We start from the raw sequence: 19,539 nt of genomic DNA, 5'->3' as shown, positions 1-19,539 counted from the left end.
TGGTTAACATTTCATAATCAGCTTTTCTGGCAAGAACTATCTAATAGAATTTGAAGGACATAGAGAATTTGCAGATTTTGACAACAGTTAATATGCATTAAAAATGAAAGATATTAACATTTGAAATAGACATCTTTTTGTGATTCAACTAAGACTAATGAACACAAGAGAGTCCCTACATTAAAATAATAGTAATATAGATATAAATCTTCAATTAGGTGGTTTAGAAAAAAAAAAACTCATAATAGGAAAATTCCAGGTTTTTATTTTTTCCTCCAGGAAAAAAAAAAGCTATTTTTCATAGATTTTTCAGGATTATTTAGGGTAAAACAAAATTGCAGGCATTTTCCAGGTGTGGCATCCCTGTATATGCAATATAAAATAAATAAAACTGTAAATAGCTTTATGAATACAATTGAATAAAAATAATATGCATTTAGATTACTATTCAACAACCTTTTGAACTTAAATATTACTGATTGTAGTTCATCAACACAGAATATACATTTTATTTCACCCTCATAAGACAATCTAACAACCATTTTTTTTTTAAATACTAAACTTAAAACACTTTATTTTATTTCTTGCATCACTCATTCTACATTTTAGTTCATACTCAAGTTTTTATTCACAAGCTTTTGATTGAACCAAAAAATAATGTGTAAAACAAAAAACATTATTGCAGATCAGATAAAAAAAATATACTTTTCATATAATCAATAGAACAATTGAGCTAATAAGAAACAAAACAAAATATACAACCCAGCAGGTATAAAAAACAAGCAAAATATATTTTTATTTATATATTTATTTTTTCTAAAAACAAAGCTAAGTTAAGGACTAAGGGATAGAACTGCAAAATCAATGCCATATATATAATAATGTGTACAAAAATAGTACCAGGCAGACAAAGTGAGATTATACAAGCTTTGAAAAAAAAAAGGATGACATTGGACACAAAATAATTCAGTGTTGGGAAAAGACTTTCAGGAAAGGTCCTAAACCCCTCTTTGTGAACTGGCATGTCGCAGCAACCCAAGTAAGGAGTTGCTGAATTCTCTGAAAAATATTTCAAATTAATTATATTGAATGTTTTATTGCACACATACACACAATAAAAGGCTTTTAAATTTAGATAGAACTTTTTGATTTCTTTATTTACTTGACATCTAGAGCTTTACATTTGATCCAGGCAGTCTAGATTAATGCTTTGACTAGTATTGTGACATCTTTCTCAAACAACTATAAAAAAAGTGGTGTGTTTTATAAACCAAGTGGCATCAAACATAATGGACCTCATTCACCAATCGTAAACAAACAACATTTAGTCACGTGATCTTATTTATAAAATAATGAAAAAATATGTCACGTGACAACCATCATGAATTAAACATGAGATCGTAAATTATATAGAAGAGATAGAGCACCACGTGGCTAAATGTTGTTTGTTTACGATTGGTGAATGAGGTCCATTGACTTTTTAAAAATTCTTTGAGCTACATTTCTATTTATTTAACCAGTTATAAATAATAATGGGCCCAACAAATTTTAAAGAATTCATGAAATTTCAGGAAAATTCCCATCTCTGATAATTGCTAGCTATGATTACTGGCACTTGTAGTAGCCAGTTATTTTTAAGACCTTTTTTGTCACTTTGATTTGAAGAAATGAATCCTTATTTTATTGAAATTTCAACCTGTCTTATTTGCATTCCCAGATTTGTTCTTATTTTAAAAAAAAATAATGTATCAAAAAATGTTTACATCTCACTCATGTACGAAGTCCATTATAGTTTGTTATGTGGATACATGGAATGAGAAAAATGATGTCTCCATAATCAATATTAGACAGTCCATAGTAAAGTATAGAAGCAAGAATTTTTTTGTTTACATATACATACTATTTATTACTGTATACAGATGTGTAATTTATTTCCTGTGAAAAAAAAATGCTGTTATATTCAACATATTTGTTATTTAAGGGGAATTTATCTTATAAGTTTACAAACCAGGAAATGTACAGCAATTTACATATATGTATGAGAAATGCTTTCACTATACTTTCATTACATAGGTATATAACTTAATACACATGAGATTTTGAGAACACACTCATAAACAAATTTAACAAATGATAATATTGATAAGAAACAAAAAAATGAATTTTTTGAATCACCATTTATACCGGTACTTAGTTTTCAATGATTATAAACAACATTATGTACACACAATACAATTGGTTTTCATCAAAATAAAAAAAAATATTTCCTGGCTTTGTTATATTATATAACAGATTTATCATAATTTTTATTTTAATTTCTATAGTTTACAAAAATATAAAATTTTCATTATAGAAACATTCAGAGACATATTTAAACTATATTATGTGAATATATTTAAAATAAAATATAAAAGGCTAAATGAAGCTCAGCAGAAGTGGCAAAGACAGATTTTCGGAGTTGAATAGATCAGTCACAAATACACATTTTCCTATGCTGAACAGCACTTGACTTAGTTAATGAGGTTGTGACTGGGGGTTGCATGAGGTTTGCCTGACATGTCCTCCAGCAAATGAATCATGTCTTAAAGAGCAGTAATAACATGGAGGCCTATACAAGGAAAATGCAGACAGGAATGTCCTCGTATAACTGGGTGCCACACCTTCATGGAGGACCTCAGGGCAGTAGAAACATGCTGGTAAGAGGCTGCAGACATTGCTGGAGACAGATTTCTACATAGCTAGCTTTCAAAAGCGCCAAATGGAATGAGAAGATCTACGCCTTTCTCTAAATATATATATATATACATACAATGTAAACCTTATAAAAAAAGATTCAAACAATACAAAAATCATAACATAAAAATATGGCACTTAAATAATTCATTGATACAAAAAAAAGTAAGAAATGGCTTCAGAACGTCAAATTTACATTGAACATGTTTTCAAGTATCAAATGTTCTGTAGAAACCAAACTTCAAATAAAGCACACACTTGTAACTTGAACATTTCAATAATACTTCTCATGTTAATGAGTAATTAAAACAACAACGTTCAAAGTTAGCAAGTATGTTCACTTCTGCAGTGCATACAGTTCAAGGCACTCAGTGCATCTTTGAACTGAGATTACAAACAAGGTAGCACATTTTATTCATAAAGACAGAACACAAAACAGTCAAGATTTAAACCAGACTTAGTGGAGAACTAATGTGTGGAGATTATTATCATTGTTCTATAAATAAATGGTTATTTTGAGCAAGAACAGCATCAACTTTTCTCGTCACTATTTCAAGGTATTGTGGTGGACCTGGAAGAGCTTAAAAAAATGTAAGTAACACTACTTCCAAAGAAGAGTACAATGAGTATACAGAACGAGAAAAATTTCAAAGAAGAGTACAATGAGTATACAGAACAAGAAAAATTTACAGGTAAAGATAATAAAATGAAGTTAGACCCGCCCTAACAGTTGAAATATGCATCTATTTTTCCATAACTTAATCTACCAGAGCCATTGAGAATTAAGTCATTTAAAAAAAGTGGTACATTGTTTTAAAAAACTTAAAAGCACAACTTTTGAATATCTTACATTTTTATAAATATTAGCAACTAACAGGCCATTTTCAAAAGCCCTGAGTTAAGGAAACAAACACATGTTGTTTTTTTCTGTATCGAACTTTGAAAAACAAACAAAAAAATGGTCATGATAGTCTTTTCTAGTGTTACTTCAAAAATGCAATATTTTGATGCAATGAACAATTATATTACAGTAAATCATAATCCAACATTGAGTAATTCAGTATTTGATATCAGTAATTTCAAGCCAGCTGCAACTTGTGCCTTCATTTTAACCCAAAAAACAATATTAAAAAAGCTAGCCAACACACTTACACAAATTAATGGAGTTCCAAGAGTTGAGATGGAAAGAGTTTCTTCAAATACTACATTTTATACTCTGTTTGTTGGGACAAAATGTTAATCAAAATTTGAAAGGATGATTAACACAGTCTACCCAATTATTTTTTTGCAATAAATAAGATCAGTTATTTATTTCTATTTATGTAATTAAGTATTTAGTGTGATAGCTAATTCAATAAGTATAAGTTTGTAGATTTTCAAACAAAAATCTATATATTCAAGGCTCTACTAGATTAAACTATGGACACGCATAGGACATAATATTCTTTTTTTGAAGTAACATCTGTATTTTATAAGATAAGATAAAAGTTCTATGTCGCTCTGTGACATGGGCTAGACATATAATGATTCCACCAAAGGCATTGGTAATCTATTATGGCATACTGCAATCCATCATAAGATCAGAATGGAATACAATACATTTTATTATTATACTCAAGCAATATAAACAGTAACTCAATCCATCTTGCTGAGTCACACACATAAATGTACTTGAAATATGTTGTGGATGGGTCTAAAAGTTCTAGAATGACTTAACAGACAATTTTGTCATGAATTAAAAAGTATTCAAACCATCTCAGTGAAGCTTAAGCTCAGACATACAGCAAGATGTTTAAAATAATGTAGGCTAACCTAACCCTTGTGCACCAATACTAGAAAGTAGTCTAAGAACTTAGAAAGGAAACTATTGTTTAACATTGTCTAACATAATCACTCGGTGGACTGTTAGGACTGGTGTTCTCATTTTGTAGATCATTATCTGTTTCACTTTCATGGTCCTCACTACGACTGCTGTCATTTGGTTGATTACTTATATAAGGTTGATCAGAGCTATGCCTTACTTGAAGATCTAGGCTGATTGGATGATTTCTGTCATGTGGTTGATTACTTAAATAGGGTTGATCCAGGACACACCCTACTTGAAAATTGTGTATGGAAACACTATTTGAGTTTTGAACATTAGTTTCCTGTGGTTGTTGGGGAGCCCCAGAATGATGGCAGTCCATTTGCTGATACGACCCTGCTGTTGAGCTTTGTGTCTGGTTTGATGAGTTATCACTTTCAGAGTCTGATATTCTGTCCCCTGTGTTAATATCTAATTCCCTGTCATCTTGATTACTTATCTGTAGTGTCTGGTTTGAAGTTGATGTAATGCCTGTTACATGTGTGCAATGGCCATTCTGTAAAATATAATGGAAATGTTGAATTAATATTAAATTTCAATAGTCAAAACACATTGAAATGTACAATTAATTATAAATGTGTGGCAAAATGATAGTTCTATGTTATCAATATATATTATGAGAGGTGCCTGAATGCAACCTAGACTCCGTCAATGGCCAGATGTAACCCATGGGTCGCAGGAGTCAATCACTATGTTTTTATTGGTTCATTTTATTTTTCCGTAATTTTGTCTGATTGAAACTTAGCTTAGTTTTTTTCCCTAATATACAAAAAAGTGATTCTATACTCACACTCCCCTCCCCCCAATGCCAGGATTAATAATGTACTTACCCCTTATCATTTTTACCATCATGTACAACAATGCTAACCTAGTCTTTGACTGGACTCTTATATTGTTATCTCCCATACTTTATAATTATCTCCTCTTGCAACTGACATTTATTTTATCTCATTAATTCTGTTAACCTGTATTTACTACCTTGGGCTTTTTGGAATAGGCAGGATGAATGAGAAAGGACAAAGACTGCTTGAATTCTGCGCATAACATAAGCTCTGCATTACCAACACATACTTCAGGACAAAACCACAGCATTGTGTCTCATGGAGACATCCTAGGTCTGGGCACTGGCACCAGCTGGACATGATACTGACAAGGAAAAGGGACATTGGAAACATACTGCTGACACGTAGCTATCAAAGTGCGGATTGTGATACTGATCACTCTTTAGTGTCCTGCCGGACAAGTCTGATGCCTACTAAGATTGACACATCACAGGGAAAAAGAAAACCATGCCTGAATACCAAAGCACAAACAATCCTGATCTTCACATCAAATTTACTAACAAATTAGAGGAAGCTTTTAAAATCTTCTCAGTGACTGATGTAGAAAAAAGTTGAACATTCATACCAAACATCATCACTGGTCTATGAAAACAAAAAAAAGAAAAATGAAGACTGGTTTGAAGCAAGTCTGCCTGAAATGAAAACTGCCACTTATGGTAGTGAGAGCTGGGCGGCAACATACAAGCATCAAGAGCAAAGATTAAATAGCTTTCACTTACGCAGCCTGCAACGCATAATGTGCATCTCCAACCAGGATGTTTTGAAACTGGCTAATAAATGCACAGCATCTATGCTCTTCTGACACAGAGAAGACTATGCAGGCTAGGACATGTCACCCGCATGCCAGATTTAAGAATCCCTAAAGACATCCTATACACTAAGCTTGCTGAGGGAGTCAGACTGAAGGGCTGCCCGAGACTAACCTACTAAGAGTGGATGTAGGTTGAATAGCCATCTTGGCATACATTGAAATAGCTCCATTCATAATATGGCATGCATGCCCAGGGCAGTCACACAAATCAAATGAGCATATCTCATGACCTTTTGATTCACCAAAGCTAGATCTAATTTTAAGATATACAAAATATAGACTATTCATTTGATTATTTAATAAAATTAACCTTCAAATTAGTTTTAAAAACATTTGTACAACCACACGACAGTTCGGATTGCAATTCCAATTTGACATGACCGAAAGAAGTTATGAGGATCAACAACAGACAAGAGAACCCAATCATGCTACAGGGAGAGAACATCATTGATACAACCACTTCAGTTATCTGGGAAATAGAGTGAGTAAAGACGGCTGAGCTGATGATGAGCTGATGCTGAGCTGATGATGATATACTAATTCGGATCAATAAAGCTAGGTTTGCCTTTTCAACTCTTCAAGCAATCTGCGCTCTAAGACACTATCTCTACATAACAAGTTACGAATCTATAATACAAACGTTAAGTTGGTCCTTCTATACGGTTCAGAAACATAGAGTCACTAAAACAAATATGGAAAAGCTCCAGACCTTTGTTAGCAGATATCTTTGCCGGATATTAGGAATTAGGTAGCCAGAAAAGATAACTAGTCAATTAGTGAGAGAGAACTAGACCAAAGCCCATAGCCCAAGACATCACAAAGCGAAAGTGGAGCTGGATAGGACACACCCTGCAAAAACCAGCTACCAATGTTGCAAGGCAGGCACTTGATTAGAATCCGCAAGGAAAGAGGAAAGTGGGCAGACCCAAGCAAACCTGGAAGAGGTCAGTCATCAGTGAAACTGAGGGTAGTGGAATGACATGGGAGCAGATGAAGAAAGCTGCTCAGAACTGAGTTTGGTGGAGAGGTGTGGTTGCGGCCCTATGCTCCCCTGGGAGTGCACAGAATTAATGTAATGTACATAATGAAAGGGCCACATGAGGCACTGTTTGGGGGTTTTGAACATGTACTAATAACAAATCCATAATTATGAGGCTTTTTTTTTTGGCTTACTTTATTTCATACAATTTTAAATCTACGTCTGCTACTAGACAGGGTTTTTAAAAATTTTGTTGACCTCTCAATTTACTAAAAGACATATATCAAAGCAATTTCAAAGTGTTACTAACTGAGGACAATGGCACAAATATCCCATACATCCTACATCTAAACAATTCTTTTTTTAACATTTTACATTCATGCATTATTTTATTTTTTTAGGCCCACAGCATTTAATATTGACACAATCTAACTTACATTATTGTTTGCAACAATTTCAGTTTGGTCACTATTGTCTACATGTATATTCTCAGTACTCTATAAGACAAAAAAAACAACAACTTATAACATGATGACAAGTAAGTCTAAGGAAACAAAGAAAAATAAGTAAATCTTTGAATAAAAGAAAATGGTAGAAATTGAATTAAAAAGTTAAGGTTTGAAAATTGTCTCTCCCCATGAGGTTTGTAACAATATTATTTCCTTATACAATTCCTTATATGCTTCTTTTCCCATTAGCTTCTATCTGTAGATCATCAGCGAAAGATGTGTTTCTGTTATTTAAACTAGCCTGTTTCTTGTGTGGGTTCATCTTCAGCATCTGACCTTTGTGTTCCTCGTGAGGCCCAGCTCTTGCTTGTCCTCTTGGCTTCATCTAGTACACTGCGTCACATTCTTTTTGGTCTTCCTCTGTGTCTTATGTCCTAGGGATTCCACTCTAAGGCCTGCCTAGCTCTGTTGTTGGTATCTTTTCTAAGGGTGTGACCAATCCACCTCAACTTTCTCTCTAAGATCTGCACCTCTATATTTCTCTGTCCACCTATCTCCCACAGTTTGGTGTTTTCTATTTTGTCATACCATGTATTTTCAAGATATTTCTCAAATATCTATTGACCAAGGTCTGTATTTTTTTGTTGTTGTTGCTTCAGTTACTCTCCATGTTTAGAACCATACAGTAGGAATGCCTTGAGTTTAGAGAGTTAAAAATTCTTTTTTATTCTTCTTTACAATGTGGGAAGATTTCCAGATTGGATTAAGTGCCTGTGGTAAGCTGTAAGAATATTTTCTTTCTTTGCTACCACAAGTAGAATGTTTTCTATAATGTCAAGAAAAAGAATTTTCCTTCTTTTACAAATTTAAATGTTAAAAGCAATAATAATAGTTTTATTTAAGAAAAATTTCATTTCAAATTAATATGCACAAATTATTGTTGATTATTATATAACTTTTTTTTTCTACATTAGTTTGTTTTTCTAGTAGACCACCAATGACACAAGACATATTGTAAAGGCATTGTAACAAATGTTTATAATTCCTAGCAATCTCAAAGACATATTGTAAAGGCATTGTAACAAATGTTTATAATTCCTAGCAATCTCAAGGACATACTGTAAAGGTATTGTAACAAATGTAATTCTTAGCAATCTCAAGGACATACTGTAAAGGTATTGTAACTGTCACGAGTCAAGTCTGTGACCTATTTCGACCAGTTTCTAGAAGCTCGAGTTCAAACCAGTGCAAGTGTCCAGCGTAAACAAGTTAATTTTAGGTATCCAATCAAAGAAAGAGGTTAAGGGAAAAATAGCACACGTCAGCTTCTAGAAGGTCAAAGTTACTAAAATAATTATCTGAGAAGGTTCCATGATTCTGGAATGTACGATCAAAGAAAGTATAAATAAGGGGAAAGTCAGTTAGTCGAGGTCCTCGCTCAGTTCTTGATTAGTAATAAGTTTTGTGATATTAGCGGGTCCATTAAGTAAAGTTTTAGTAGTTGAAGTTGAAGTTATACTAAGTGAAGTTTTATGTATCTTTAAGTTTTATTTATGAAGTGTCAAGTTGTTATTGAATTAAGAAGTTAATTTGATGTGAAAGTTGAAGAAGTTATTAAAGAAGTTTGAAGAGAATACAGAGAGATGTTTCTTTCTTCATTTCATTGAATTGTCAAGTTTAATCATATAATCCCCGGCAAGTGTGATCGTCATTTCATATGAATTCATCAACTTATTAATACAATCCTTTCGGCCAGTTCATCACATATATGGCACCTCCGATAAATAAGGCAAGGCATCGATGAATATATGCATCAGACAATAAAGGCGACATCGAAGAATAAAGTCGGCACATTCTAGCAAGTTCTACGAATTTCAAAGAAAAAGCCTCTAACGAATAATTCAAAGCTCTCGTAACGACAAAGCCTCTTTCAGAAAATTTCAACAAGACATACATTCATTGCTACGAAAAGTATTTTATGATTGAAACTTCCAGTCAACAGGTCACATAATAGTTGGCAGAGAGAACGTCCTGCGGGAAAAATCTTCTATTTTAAGGTCAGTACCTTACATTTTACATTTACTAAGCTGTGAAAGCTATATCTACTAAGCTGTGAAGGCAACGTTACTAAAGCTAGTTGTTCACTAGTTTGTTTACAAATACTGACCACTTGCATTCCTTAGCGGAGACACCGATCGATATTTAAATAGGTCAGCCCTCTTTCACTTTTTACCTGTCCTACGTAGTCACTGGTTCGCTGGCTAGATTCTGCTTGATGAGAGTGTTGGCAGAACATTTAAACACCTACATTTCTGATATCGTTAATTTAATACTATGGCGTCTCAAGCAGACTCATTTAAATTATATTTAAAATTAGCCAAGGACATTGGTATTCCACAAGAACATCAGTGGGAATGGTGTCAAAAGCAAATTAAAGAAGACAAAGAGGCAGAAGAAAGAAGACGTAAAGAAGAAAGAGAGGCAGAAGAAAGAAAACTTGAAAGAGAAGAAAAAAGAAGACAAGAAGAAAGAGAGGCAGAAGAAAGAAAACGTAAAGAAGAAAGAGAGGCTGAAGAAAGAAAATTTGAAAGAGAAGAAAAAAGACGACAAGAAGAAAAAGAGGAAGAAAAACAAAGAATTTTAAGAGAAGAAAAATTAAGGCAAGAGGAAAGAGAGGCAGAAGAAAGGAAACGTAAAGAGGACAGAGAGGCAGAAGAAAAAAGATTAGAAGTGGAAAAACTCAGACTTCAACTTCAGGAACAGGAGTTAAAATTTAAAAAAAGAAAAAACAGAGGTTCAACCGACTTTACCTACTAGCAATGCTTTTGACAAGTATAAACCTTTATCTAAAATATTACCTTTTCAAGAAAATAAAGATAATATAGATTCGTATTTGATGAGGTTTGAGGAGTTAGCGAAAGCATCAGGCTTACCAGAAGACCAATATGCACACCATCTCTTGATTTTATTACAGGGTAAAGCATTAGATGTATGTGCACAAATACCATCTCATGAACAGCGTACTTATGCAGAAATAAAAGAAGCTTTACTAAGACAGTTTGGAGCTACGCAAAATGTTTATCGCAAGAAATTTTTTTTCGAAAGACCAAGGCAGGAAGATGATCCACAGTTGTTTGTCTCTGATATGGTAATGTGGTTTGATAGGTGGATATCTTTAGCCAATATTGATAGAACGTATGAAGCATTAAGAGACCACATATTGATTGATACCATTACTCACGCATATGCAGAAGATATCCAATCTTTCGTAATCGAGAGAAATCCTAAAGATCTACAGACTCTAACAACAATAATACGTCAATATAAAACTGCCTATCCAAGTAAGCAAATTAGATCAGCAACCGATGAAAACTTTATTTGCTTTTCAAGAGATAACAGACCATTGCCATCTTTTCAGACCGACAAAACTTTAATATGTTATAAATGCAATACTAGAGGTCATTTCGCCTCACAATGTAGAGTGAAGGTCATAGAGTGCAGTTTTTGTCACATGAAAGGACATTTAGCAAAGGATTGCAGAAAGAAACATACTAGTATCAGTGACAGATCTAGTGACCAAGCATATTCGCAAAACAGATCATTAAATGTAAAGAATTCAACATATGGAAATAAGAAACAGGGTTTTACCAAAAACTCGAAGGCACATCACTCAACAATGACTGTTATCACTAAATCACAAGGACTTCAGTTTTATCCTGGATTAGTCGGTTCTCAAAGAGTACAGGTGTTACGAGACACAGGTAGCACTTCAGTTGTTATACGTGCAAATTTTGTGAGATCAAATCAATATACAGGCAATGAAATCGAAGCCACTGCTTTCAACGGCACTGTAAGTAAATTACCAGAAGCTTTGATACATATTACGACTCCATTTTTCAGTGGACATGTAGAAGCTTTAGTAGCTCAAAATCTACCTGTTGATCTCATAGTTGGTGATATACAGGGAGTGCGTGACTGTACTACACAAGATCTTATTGAATGGAACAATACAATAGAAATGAGTCAAGAATGCAATGTAGTAGTTACAAGGTCAATGCAAAAAGAAAAGGAAAGACTTGAAACTGAACATATTGAACACAAGAATTCTGATAAAGTTGTTCAAGAAAATAAAAATGATAAGAAGGCAAACCATTCGCATCTACAGACAAATGAACTTGAACAATTTCATAGCGAGGAATTTAAAGTTGAACAGAAAAATGATGAAACATTATTTAAAATGTTTAAAAAGGCTCAATCGAACATCAATCCACAAGAAAATAATGATCCTTATTTTAAAGAAGGACTACTTATGAAGAACAGTCAATACAAAAATAAAACTGTTGAGCAAATTATAGTTCCAAAAGTATACAGAAAGACCATTATTAATACAAGCCACGATGTACCGTTTGCTGGACATATGGGAGTTACCAAGACCAAGAAAAGAATACTTCAAGATTTTTACTGGCCAGGTATTACTAAAGATGTAAAGAAGCACATTAGTACCTGTCATATTTGTCAAATGAAAAGTCCAAAAGGTAACAAAATACAAGCGCCATTGCAGACAATGGAATTGACTGAGAAACCATTTCAAAAAGTAGCAGTTGATTTAATTGGTCCAATGCCAATTGAATCCAGCAGAAATCACAAATATATTTTAACTTTAGTAGACACATGTACTAGATGGCCAGAAGCTATTCCGTTAGTCAATATTTCTGCAATTGATGTTACCAGAGCTTTATCTGAAATTTTTTCAAGGACAGGGTTACCTGAAGTTATACTTTCTGACCGAGGTAGTCAGTTTACAGCAGATATAACTAAGACATTTATGGAGATGTACAACATCAAAATGAAGTTTACAACACCATACCATCCTCAAAGCAACGGGCTTTGTGAACGGTTTAACAAAACATTGAAACAAATTATATCAAAAATAGCAAATGATAATCCGCAGAATTGGGATCTCCTTTTACCAGCTGCATTATTTGCTTATAGAGAAAGTATCCAAGACACCACAGGATTTTCTCCTTTTGAAATGTTATATGGAGCTAATCCAAGAGGTCCTATAACTACCTTCAAAGAATCACTACTTAAGTCAAACCATGATGCATCAGATAAGAAAACCGCATTTCAGCATGTTCTCAATACAAGAAATACAGTAATAAATGCATGTGAAATAGCTAAGGAAGCAACAGCCAAAGCTAATGCTGCAAGTCATAGAAGAATAAATGAACATAGAAAACTTAGGTACTTTGAACCAGGTGACAAAGTTAAATTATTATTACCTGATAAGAAAAATAAGTTCTTTATTAAATGGCAGGGTCCATTTACTATTTTAAGAAAAGTCACAGATGTAGATTATGAAATAAATATCAATAACAGAAACAAAGTGTTTCATATCAACATGCTACAGAAATACAACGAAGCTACTGATACAGAAGAAGAAGACGATGAACTTGAAAAACATATTTCATGCTTAGCGATTATTCCAGAAGAAAAAGAGGAGGATATGGATGAATTAGTAGTGCCAACTACAACTTCTAGACAGACTGAAACCTGGCATGCTGTCAAACTGGACAATTTATCATCACAGAGAAAAAAAGATATAATGAATCTACTCCAAGAGTATGCTGATATATTTACAGATGTTCCAGGTAAAACAACCATTATAAATCATGAAATCAAATTGACAAGTGACAAACCTACCAAGTCACGTCCATATCCACTACCTATTCATTATAGAGATTTCCTTCAGAAAGAAATCAATAATCTTTTAGAACAAGGCATAATTGAACACTCGAATTCACCTTATGCTGCTCCAATAGTGCTTGTAAAACGTTCACAGTCATCATCGCCAAGAATGTGTGTAGACTTTCGACAGTTAAATAAAATAACATGCCTTGATTCATATCCAATGCCTAATCCAGAGGATTTAATGTCACAGTTTTCTGGAGCTAAGTATTTTACGAAACTCGATTTGACAAGAGGATATTATCAAATACCTATGACACAGGATTCAAAACAATACACTGCTTTTACTACAGCCTTTGGCCTTTTTCAATATAATTACATGCCATTCGGTTTAGTAAATGCTAGCAGTACTTTTAACCAAGCAATTCATAGGATGTTCGGACAACGAAAAGACACAGTGTCCTATATTGACGACATATGTGTGTTTCATAATACATGGGAAGATCATATTAAAGGACTCAAAGAAATCTTCCAACAATTGAAAGACAATGGATTTACTGTAAAACCAAGCAAAGTTGAATTAGCAAAATCAGAAGTTACATTTTTAGGTTATAAAGTTGGAAACAATTCACTGAAAACACAGGACGATATTATTAAACGAATTTTGGACATTAAAATACCTCAAACAAAAAAGCAGGTTAGAAGTATATTAGGACTTTGTAATTTTTACAGATGCTTTATTCCAAATTACGCATCACTGACAACACTTCTTACTAACCTTACGAAGAAAGGACAATCTAACACGATTCCATGGTCACCAGAATTAGAAGAGACCATAAAGAAAATTAAGTATGCTTTTGCACAAGAATCCATTTTGAAATTACCAGACAAGAAGAAGCGGTTTTATCTTGCTACAGATGCTTCCTCATCGGCAATAGGAGCATGTCTAATGCAAGAATATGAAGGCATTCTACATCCTGTATTTTTTATAAACAGAAAACTATCTTCAGCAGAGACCAGATACTCGACCATAGAGCGAGAGTGCCTGGCGATTGTCTGGGCCATTTCAAAATTTAGCAAATACCTGTTGGGAGCACCTTTTACTTTACAGACAGATCATGCACCACTGGCATTTCTCAACTCTAAAAAAAATGTCAAATAGTCGTCTGACACGATGGAGTTTGCAGTTAATGGACTATCAGTTTGATGTAAAGACTGTTCCAGGAAAATTGAATGTTTTTGCTGATACTTTGTCCAGATGTATTTAGATACTATACAATATATTGTTTATTGTTTAACTATATTTTGTTTTATGTTAGAAAAACAAATTTAATCATTTTTTATTCCATGTGTTTGTAGTTATTTTAATATTCAGATACTCTATCAACTCAAGTACCAGAGGAGATATAATGTATTATTCCGTTTTGTTAAATTTTGTTACTTTGACATCTTTTAGTTACACAAGTTGGGAAATGTTCATATTAATATATCAATTATTAATAATAAATGTATAGAACTAAGATGTATATTATCTAATATTAATTATATATGCTGAATCTGTACAACATTTTGAATTTTGTTTTATATTAATATGTTAACATAATGAAACATTTTTTTAATTTTTTTAGTTATGAGAGCAATTTTATCAATGTTTTAGGCATATGTTATATTGCTATTTTACGCATTTTATATTGCATACAAAATGCTAAAAAGGCAAGGGGGTAATGTCACGAGTCAAGTCTGTGACCTATTTCGACCAGTTTCTAGAAGCTCGAGTTCAAACCAGTGCAAGTGTCCAGCGTAAACAAGTTAATTTTAGGTATCCAATCAAAGAAAGAGGTTAAGGGAAAAATAGCACACGTCAGCTTCTAGAAGGTCAAAGTTACTAAAATAATTATCTGAGAAGGTTCCATGATTCTGGAATGTACGATCAAAGAAAGTATAAATAAGGGGAAAGTCAGTTAGTCGAGGTCCTCGCTCAGTTCTTGATTAGTAATAAGTTTTGTGATATTAGCGGGTCCATTAAGTAAAGTTTTAGTAGTTGAAGTTGAAGTTATACTAAGTGAAGTTTTATGTATCTTTAAGTTTTATTTATGAAGTGTCAAGTTGTTATTGAATTAAGAAGTTAATTTGATGTGAAAGTTGAAGAAGTTATTAAAGAAGTTTGAAGAGAATACAGAGAGATGTTTCTTTCTTCATTTCATTGAATTGTCAAGTTTAATCATATAATCCCCGGCAAGTGTGATCGTCATTTCATATGAATTCATCAACTTATTAATACAATCCTTTCGGCCAGTTCATCACAGTAACAAATGTAATTCTTAGCAATCTCAAGGACATACTGTAAAGGTATTGTAACAAATGTTTATAATTCCTAGCAATCACAGTTGCAGAATTCTTGCTTGATGAGCTCAAGAAAATCAATTTTTCTTTTTTTAATGAATAAAAAATCAGTAAGAACAATTAGTTACAAAAAGCTACTCGAATAATAATTTTAAAAAATAAATTTCATATTTTTTAAAGACCTATACATATACAAACGAAATCATCAGTTACTTCTACTTTATGATTATTTAAAGAGCTGAATGTTTGTTGATAATAGAGGGTTTTTTTAACACGTCAACATTTTGTTTAAAGCTAAAAAAAAAAGACATTTTAAATATTATATATTTTATTTGCACTCTTGATTCTCTACTTGTTAAAGTCGCTTACATAATTTAACAATATTTTACTTACCAAATTGTATTTATGGATTTAAGAATTCAGGCTAACCAAATAATATACTAACAAGAAAGCAAGAAATAATTAGTCCTCGGATTTAATATTCCCAAATTATTGTTTATTATTACCTAACTTTTTTTGGTCTACATTAGTTTGTCTTTGACATAAACCATCAAAAAAATAGAGCATATAGTAACGGTCCTGTAAATTAACAAATGTTTATCATTCCTGGTTAACACAGATTGATAACCTTGACTTGAAATTGTAAAAATTCTATATCAATTTACCTTTTTCAATAGATTTTTCACATCTCCATATCCCTTCTTACATTTGCTGAAATAAAGAATAAATTTTTTAATTTACCTAAACAACTTAAATACCCAAAAAATCGTCAAAAACTGGGGTTTTCCTACTTATTTAAAACAACATATATAATCTGAAAAGTAACATTGATTTGTAAATTGATTAAATCTTTGGTTTGGTTTAACCTTAAGTTGAATAATTTCAAATAAAGTGTCGGTTGACTCTTGCAGAACCTCAAATTATAGTCAAACAAATGCTGCCCACTACTTTTGGTAACAATTTGTTGTTTGAAAAGGCAAGATAGAAGATGATTAAGTTCTTAGAACCAATCATGGTCTATCAGGGAGTAACACGTCAAACAGCTCCCTTTTTTTGATTATCTTCATTTCTAAACTAGCTCAATAAAAAGGTGGAGGAGGTTAGGAGAGAGCAAGAGATAAGGATGGGACTAAGTTAAAAAGTATAAATAAATACACCAATCAAAGATTTCATGACATAAAAGGTCTGGTTGTGGTGGACTTTAGATCTAGAGACTAATTAGGCTCACTGAAGTGGACATCTACTTTTTCACTTTTGGATGAGCATGAAGCTATAATGTACTTAGGTTACATCCAGGTAGACAAAGAAGGTTTTATTGATTTTCTTGTAATATTAGAGCTTTATCTTTAGTACATTAAAACTTTATATAGAACAACAGGTGTCCACTAGTCAAAATAATAATAATAATTTGATTTTTTATATACCACTGTTAACAAACATATATATATATATAAATGTGGAGCCAGTTCCAAAACTAAATAAATATCTACATAAGATTAAGGCTAGTACTATAATTAATACCATTTTCTTTGTCAAACATTCTCAGTTTTGTACAACAAACCAAAGAAATCATGGTGTATTCACAAAAAACAAAAACAAATAAAAAAAACACTCACAGAGTGAAATAAACTAGACAAAATATGAATAGAATGCCTCCTAGAGTTGCAAATATTCCTGACAGAATTCCTTGTATAGGTATATCTGAAAATATAAGATCAATGGACACTATTTACCTCTTGGGATTTCTACTTCCAGTTATTATTAACAGTGATGGGAACAGACTGACAAATTTGAGAAAATTTCTACAACTAGTGGTAGAATTGCTGGTAGAGTTGCTGAAAACTTGTTAGACTATGTAGTCTTTTTATAGAGTAATTTCTTTTAATAATGTTACAAATAACACTTGACTGCACATAGACAAAATGCATGCAAGACACATATAAGGATAACTATTCCAGACAACTACATGAAGTAGGAACCTACTCAGTTAAATGCCTACAATTTGATTCATTTCTAGATCTAGGGTCCAGGATTTGTGAAACATTAGTTAGATCTAGAATCTACTACATATATCATCTATATCTAGGATGTTGTTAATACGTAATTTTAAATTTGTTTTGCTTTAAGAAGTTTCCATACAGGCATCACTTTTTCAGATTTGCTTCAGGCTTTTTAATATGATATAATATTACAATAATCAATATTTTAAAAATGTCACACAATGAGCACTTAATGAAGTAGATTGTTTTTATAGGTATTGACACATATAATACTGTAAAATATCTAAATGATACATTAAAGGCAAACACTGTTCTTTTTTGCTGGTCTCAATAAGCTTTTGAAAATAATGTAGAAATATAATATATAATAATATAATAATATAATATTTTGGCAGGTGTTATAATTGATAAAATTTTTATAAATATAATAAAAAAAAAACAACAATGTTGTTACCATCTACTCTAGACTTTGTCATTCCCATCTTTGGCCCAGAAAGCCTTCCAGTCTGATAGGGTGTCATTGCTCTTAGGTAAACATAGTAGTTCTGGTTGATGTTTAAAGATCCAGCTAGGTAACTATCTTTAGTGCTACTCACATTATAGTCTAGAAAGAAAATGTTTACAAATTTGATATTACCCAAAAATAAGAAAGGGAAACATATGAAAAAGAAATGTGGATGATAAAACAAAGGGTGTGCTTTATAGTTGAGCTGCCAGGGGTCACATATCAAAGGCTAAAATTTGTACACAGCATTCAAAGATGTTTTTTTTTAGATTCTTCAAGCTCTATTGGATAACTGGCATTGTTATGAAGATGGTTAATTGTTGTGTTGGCATGAATGTTTATAATTTTAAGCATACTGCATGTCAATGAAAGACTTCAAAGGAATGCCAGCATGAAAGATGAAATATTAAAACAATAATTCTAATAAAAAAAATTTGTTTTAATTTAAAAATAAGTAGTTCAAATTTCTGAATAATCACTTCCTAGTACGCTAATAGAATAAAGGCCCTCCCAACAATACCCAAAATATACTAATATCTGAGCTGCTTAATGCTATTCAATAAATGCCCAGATAGTTCCCTTCTCATACAATTGCTACAATTAAATTATAAAAAAATTATTTACTTATATAAGACTAAATAGAAAATATCTTAACTATATCAACACTACAGTCAAAACCTTTCTATCTTTAAAATAAGTTCTGTTTCATTGGTGCAAGATCTATGTACTCATAAAGCCATTAGATAATAGGTATGCAGTGAGAGAGGTCTTGCAGCAAATACCAATGCATAACAACTCAATCTATAACAACAACATACTTCTGGACAGGGTGGCTAAGAGGTTAAGCGCTTTGCTTCTAAATCTGGAGTCCTGGGTTCAAATCTCTGTGAGGACTGGGATTTTGAACTTCAGGATTTTTAGGGCACCCCTGAGTCCATCCAACTCTAATAGGTACCTGACTTAAGTTGGGGAAAGTAAAGGCAGTTGTTCTTTGTGCTGGCCACATAACACCCTGCTCATTAACCATTGGACAAAGAAACAGATGGCATACCTGCCCTATGGTCTGAAAAGGGATTGTTTTTTTAAATTAATAACAAACTTAATTGTTTAATATTATTGGTTTCAACAAGTAAACATAGAATGATAAAAAAATACCTGAGCAATGGGCTAAATCTTGTGTAGGACAAATGTAAACAGTATAGTATTCAATCAATGCATAGGTTTTCCTGTTGCATAGTGTTGAGACCCAAGTAATTTGTAAACTGTTCTCATCATAGCCAGGGCTTACTTGTAAGCCAGTAGGAGAATCAGGTACTAAAAAAGTT

At 32.5% G+C, this 19,539-nt stretch overlaps 1 protein-coding gene across 4 annotated transcripts in view; it reads right to left on the bottom strand.

Annotated features, from left to right (window-relative positions):
- Positions 1-928: 928 nt before the first annotated feature.
- Positions 929-19,539, bottom strand: part of LOC106060983 (uncharacterized) — a 50,526-nt gene continuing 31,915 nt past the window's right edge. For all 4 annotated transcript variants that reach the window (XM_013219021.2, XM_013219024.2, XM_013219020.2 and 1 more), the window contains 6 exons: positions 19,370-19,528; positions 18,164-18,313; positions 17,326-17,410; positions 16,375-16,420; positions 7,667-7,726; positions 929-5,093 (listed from right to left, as the gene is read on the bottom strand). In XM_013219021.2, the coding sequence (XP_013074475.2) occupies positions 4,605-5,093; positions 7,667-7,726; positions 16,375-16,420; positions 17,326-17,410; positions 18,164-18,313; positions 19,370-19,528 (989 nt within the window). In that variant the 3' untranslated portion in view covers positions 929-4,604. The remainder of the gene's footprint in view (positions 5,094-7,666; positions 7,727-16,374; positions 16,421-17,325; positions 17,411-18,163; positions 18,314-19,369; positions 19,529-19,539) is intronic.

The sequence above is a fragment of the Biomphalaria glabrata genome, chromosome 5, assembly GCF_947242115.1.
Source record: "Biomphalaria glabrata chromosome 5, xgBioGlab47.1, whole genome shotgun sequence".
Lineage (NCBI taxonomy): Eukaryota > Metazoa > Mollusca > Gastropoda > Planorbidae > Biomphalaria > Biomphalaria glabrata.
The sequence above is the reverse complement of the archived record's forward strand: the minus strand, read 5'-3'. Positions and strand labels throughout refer to the sequence as shown.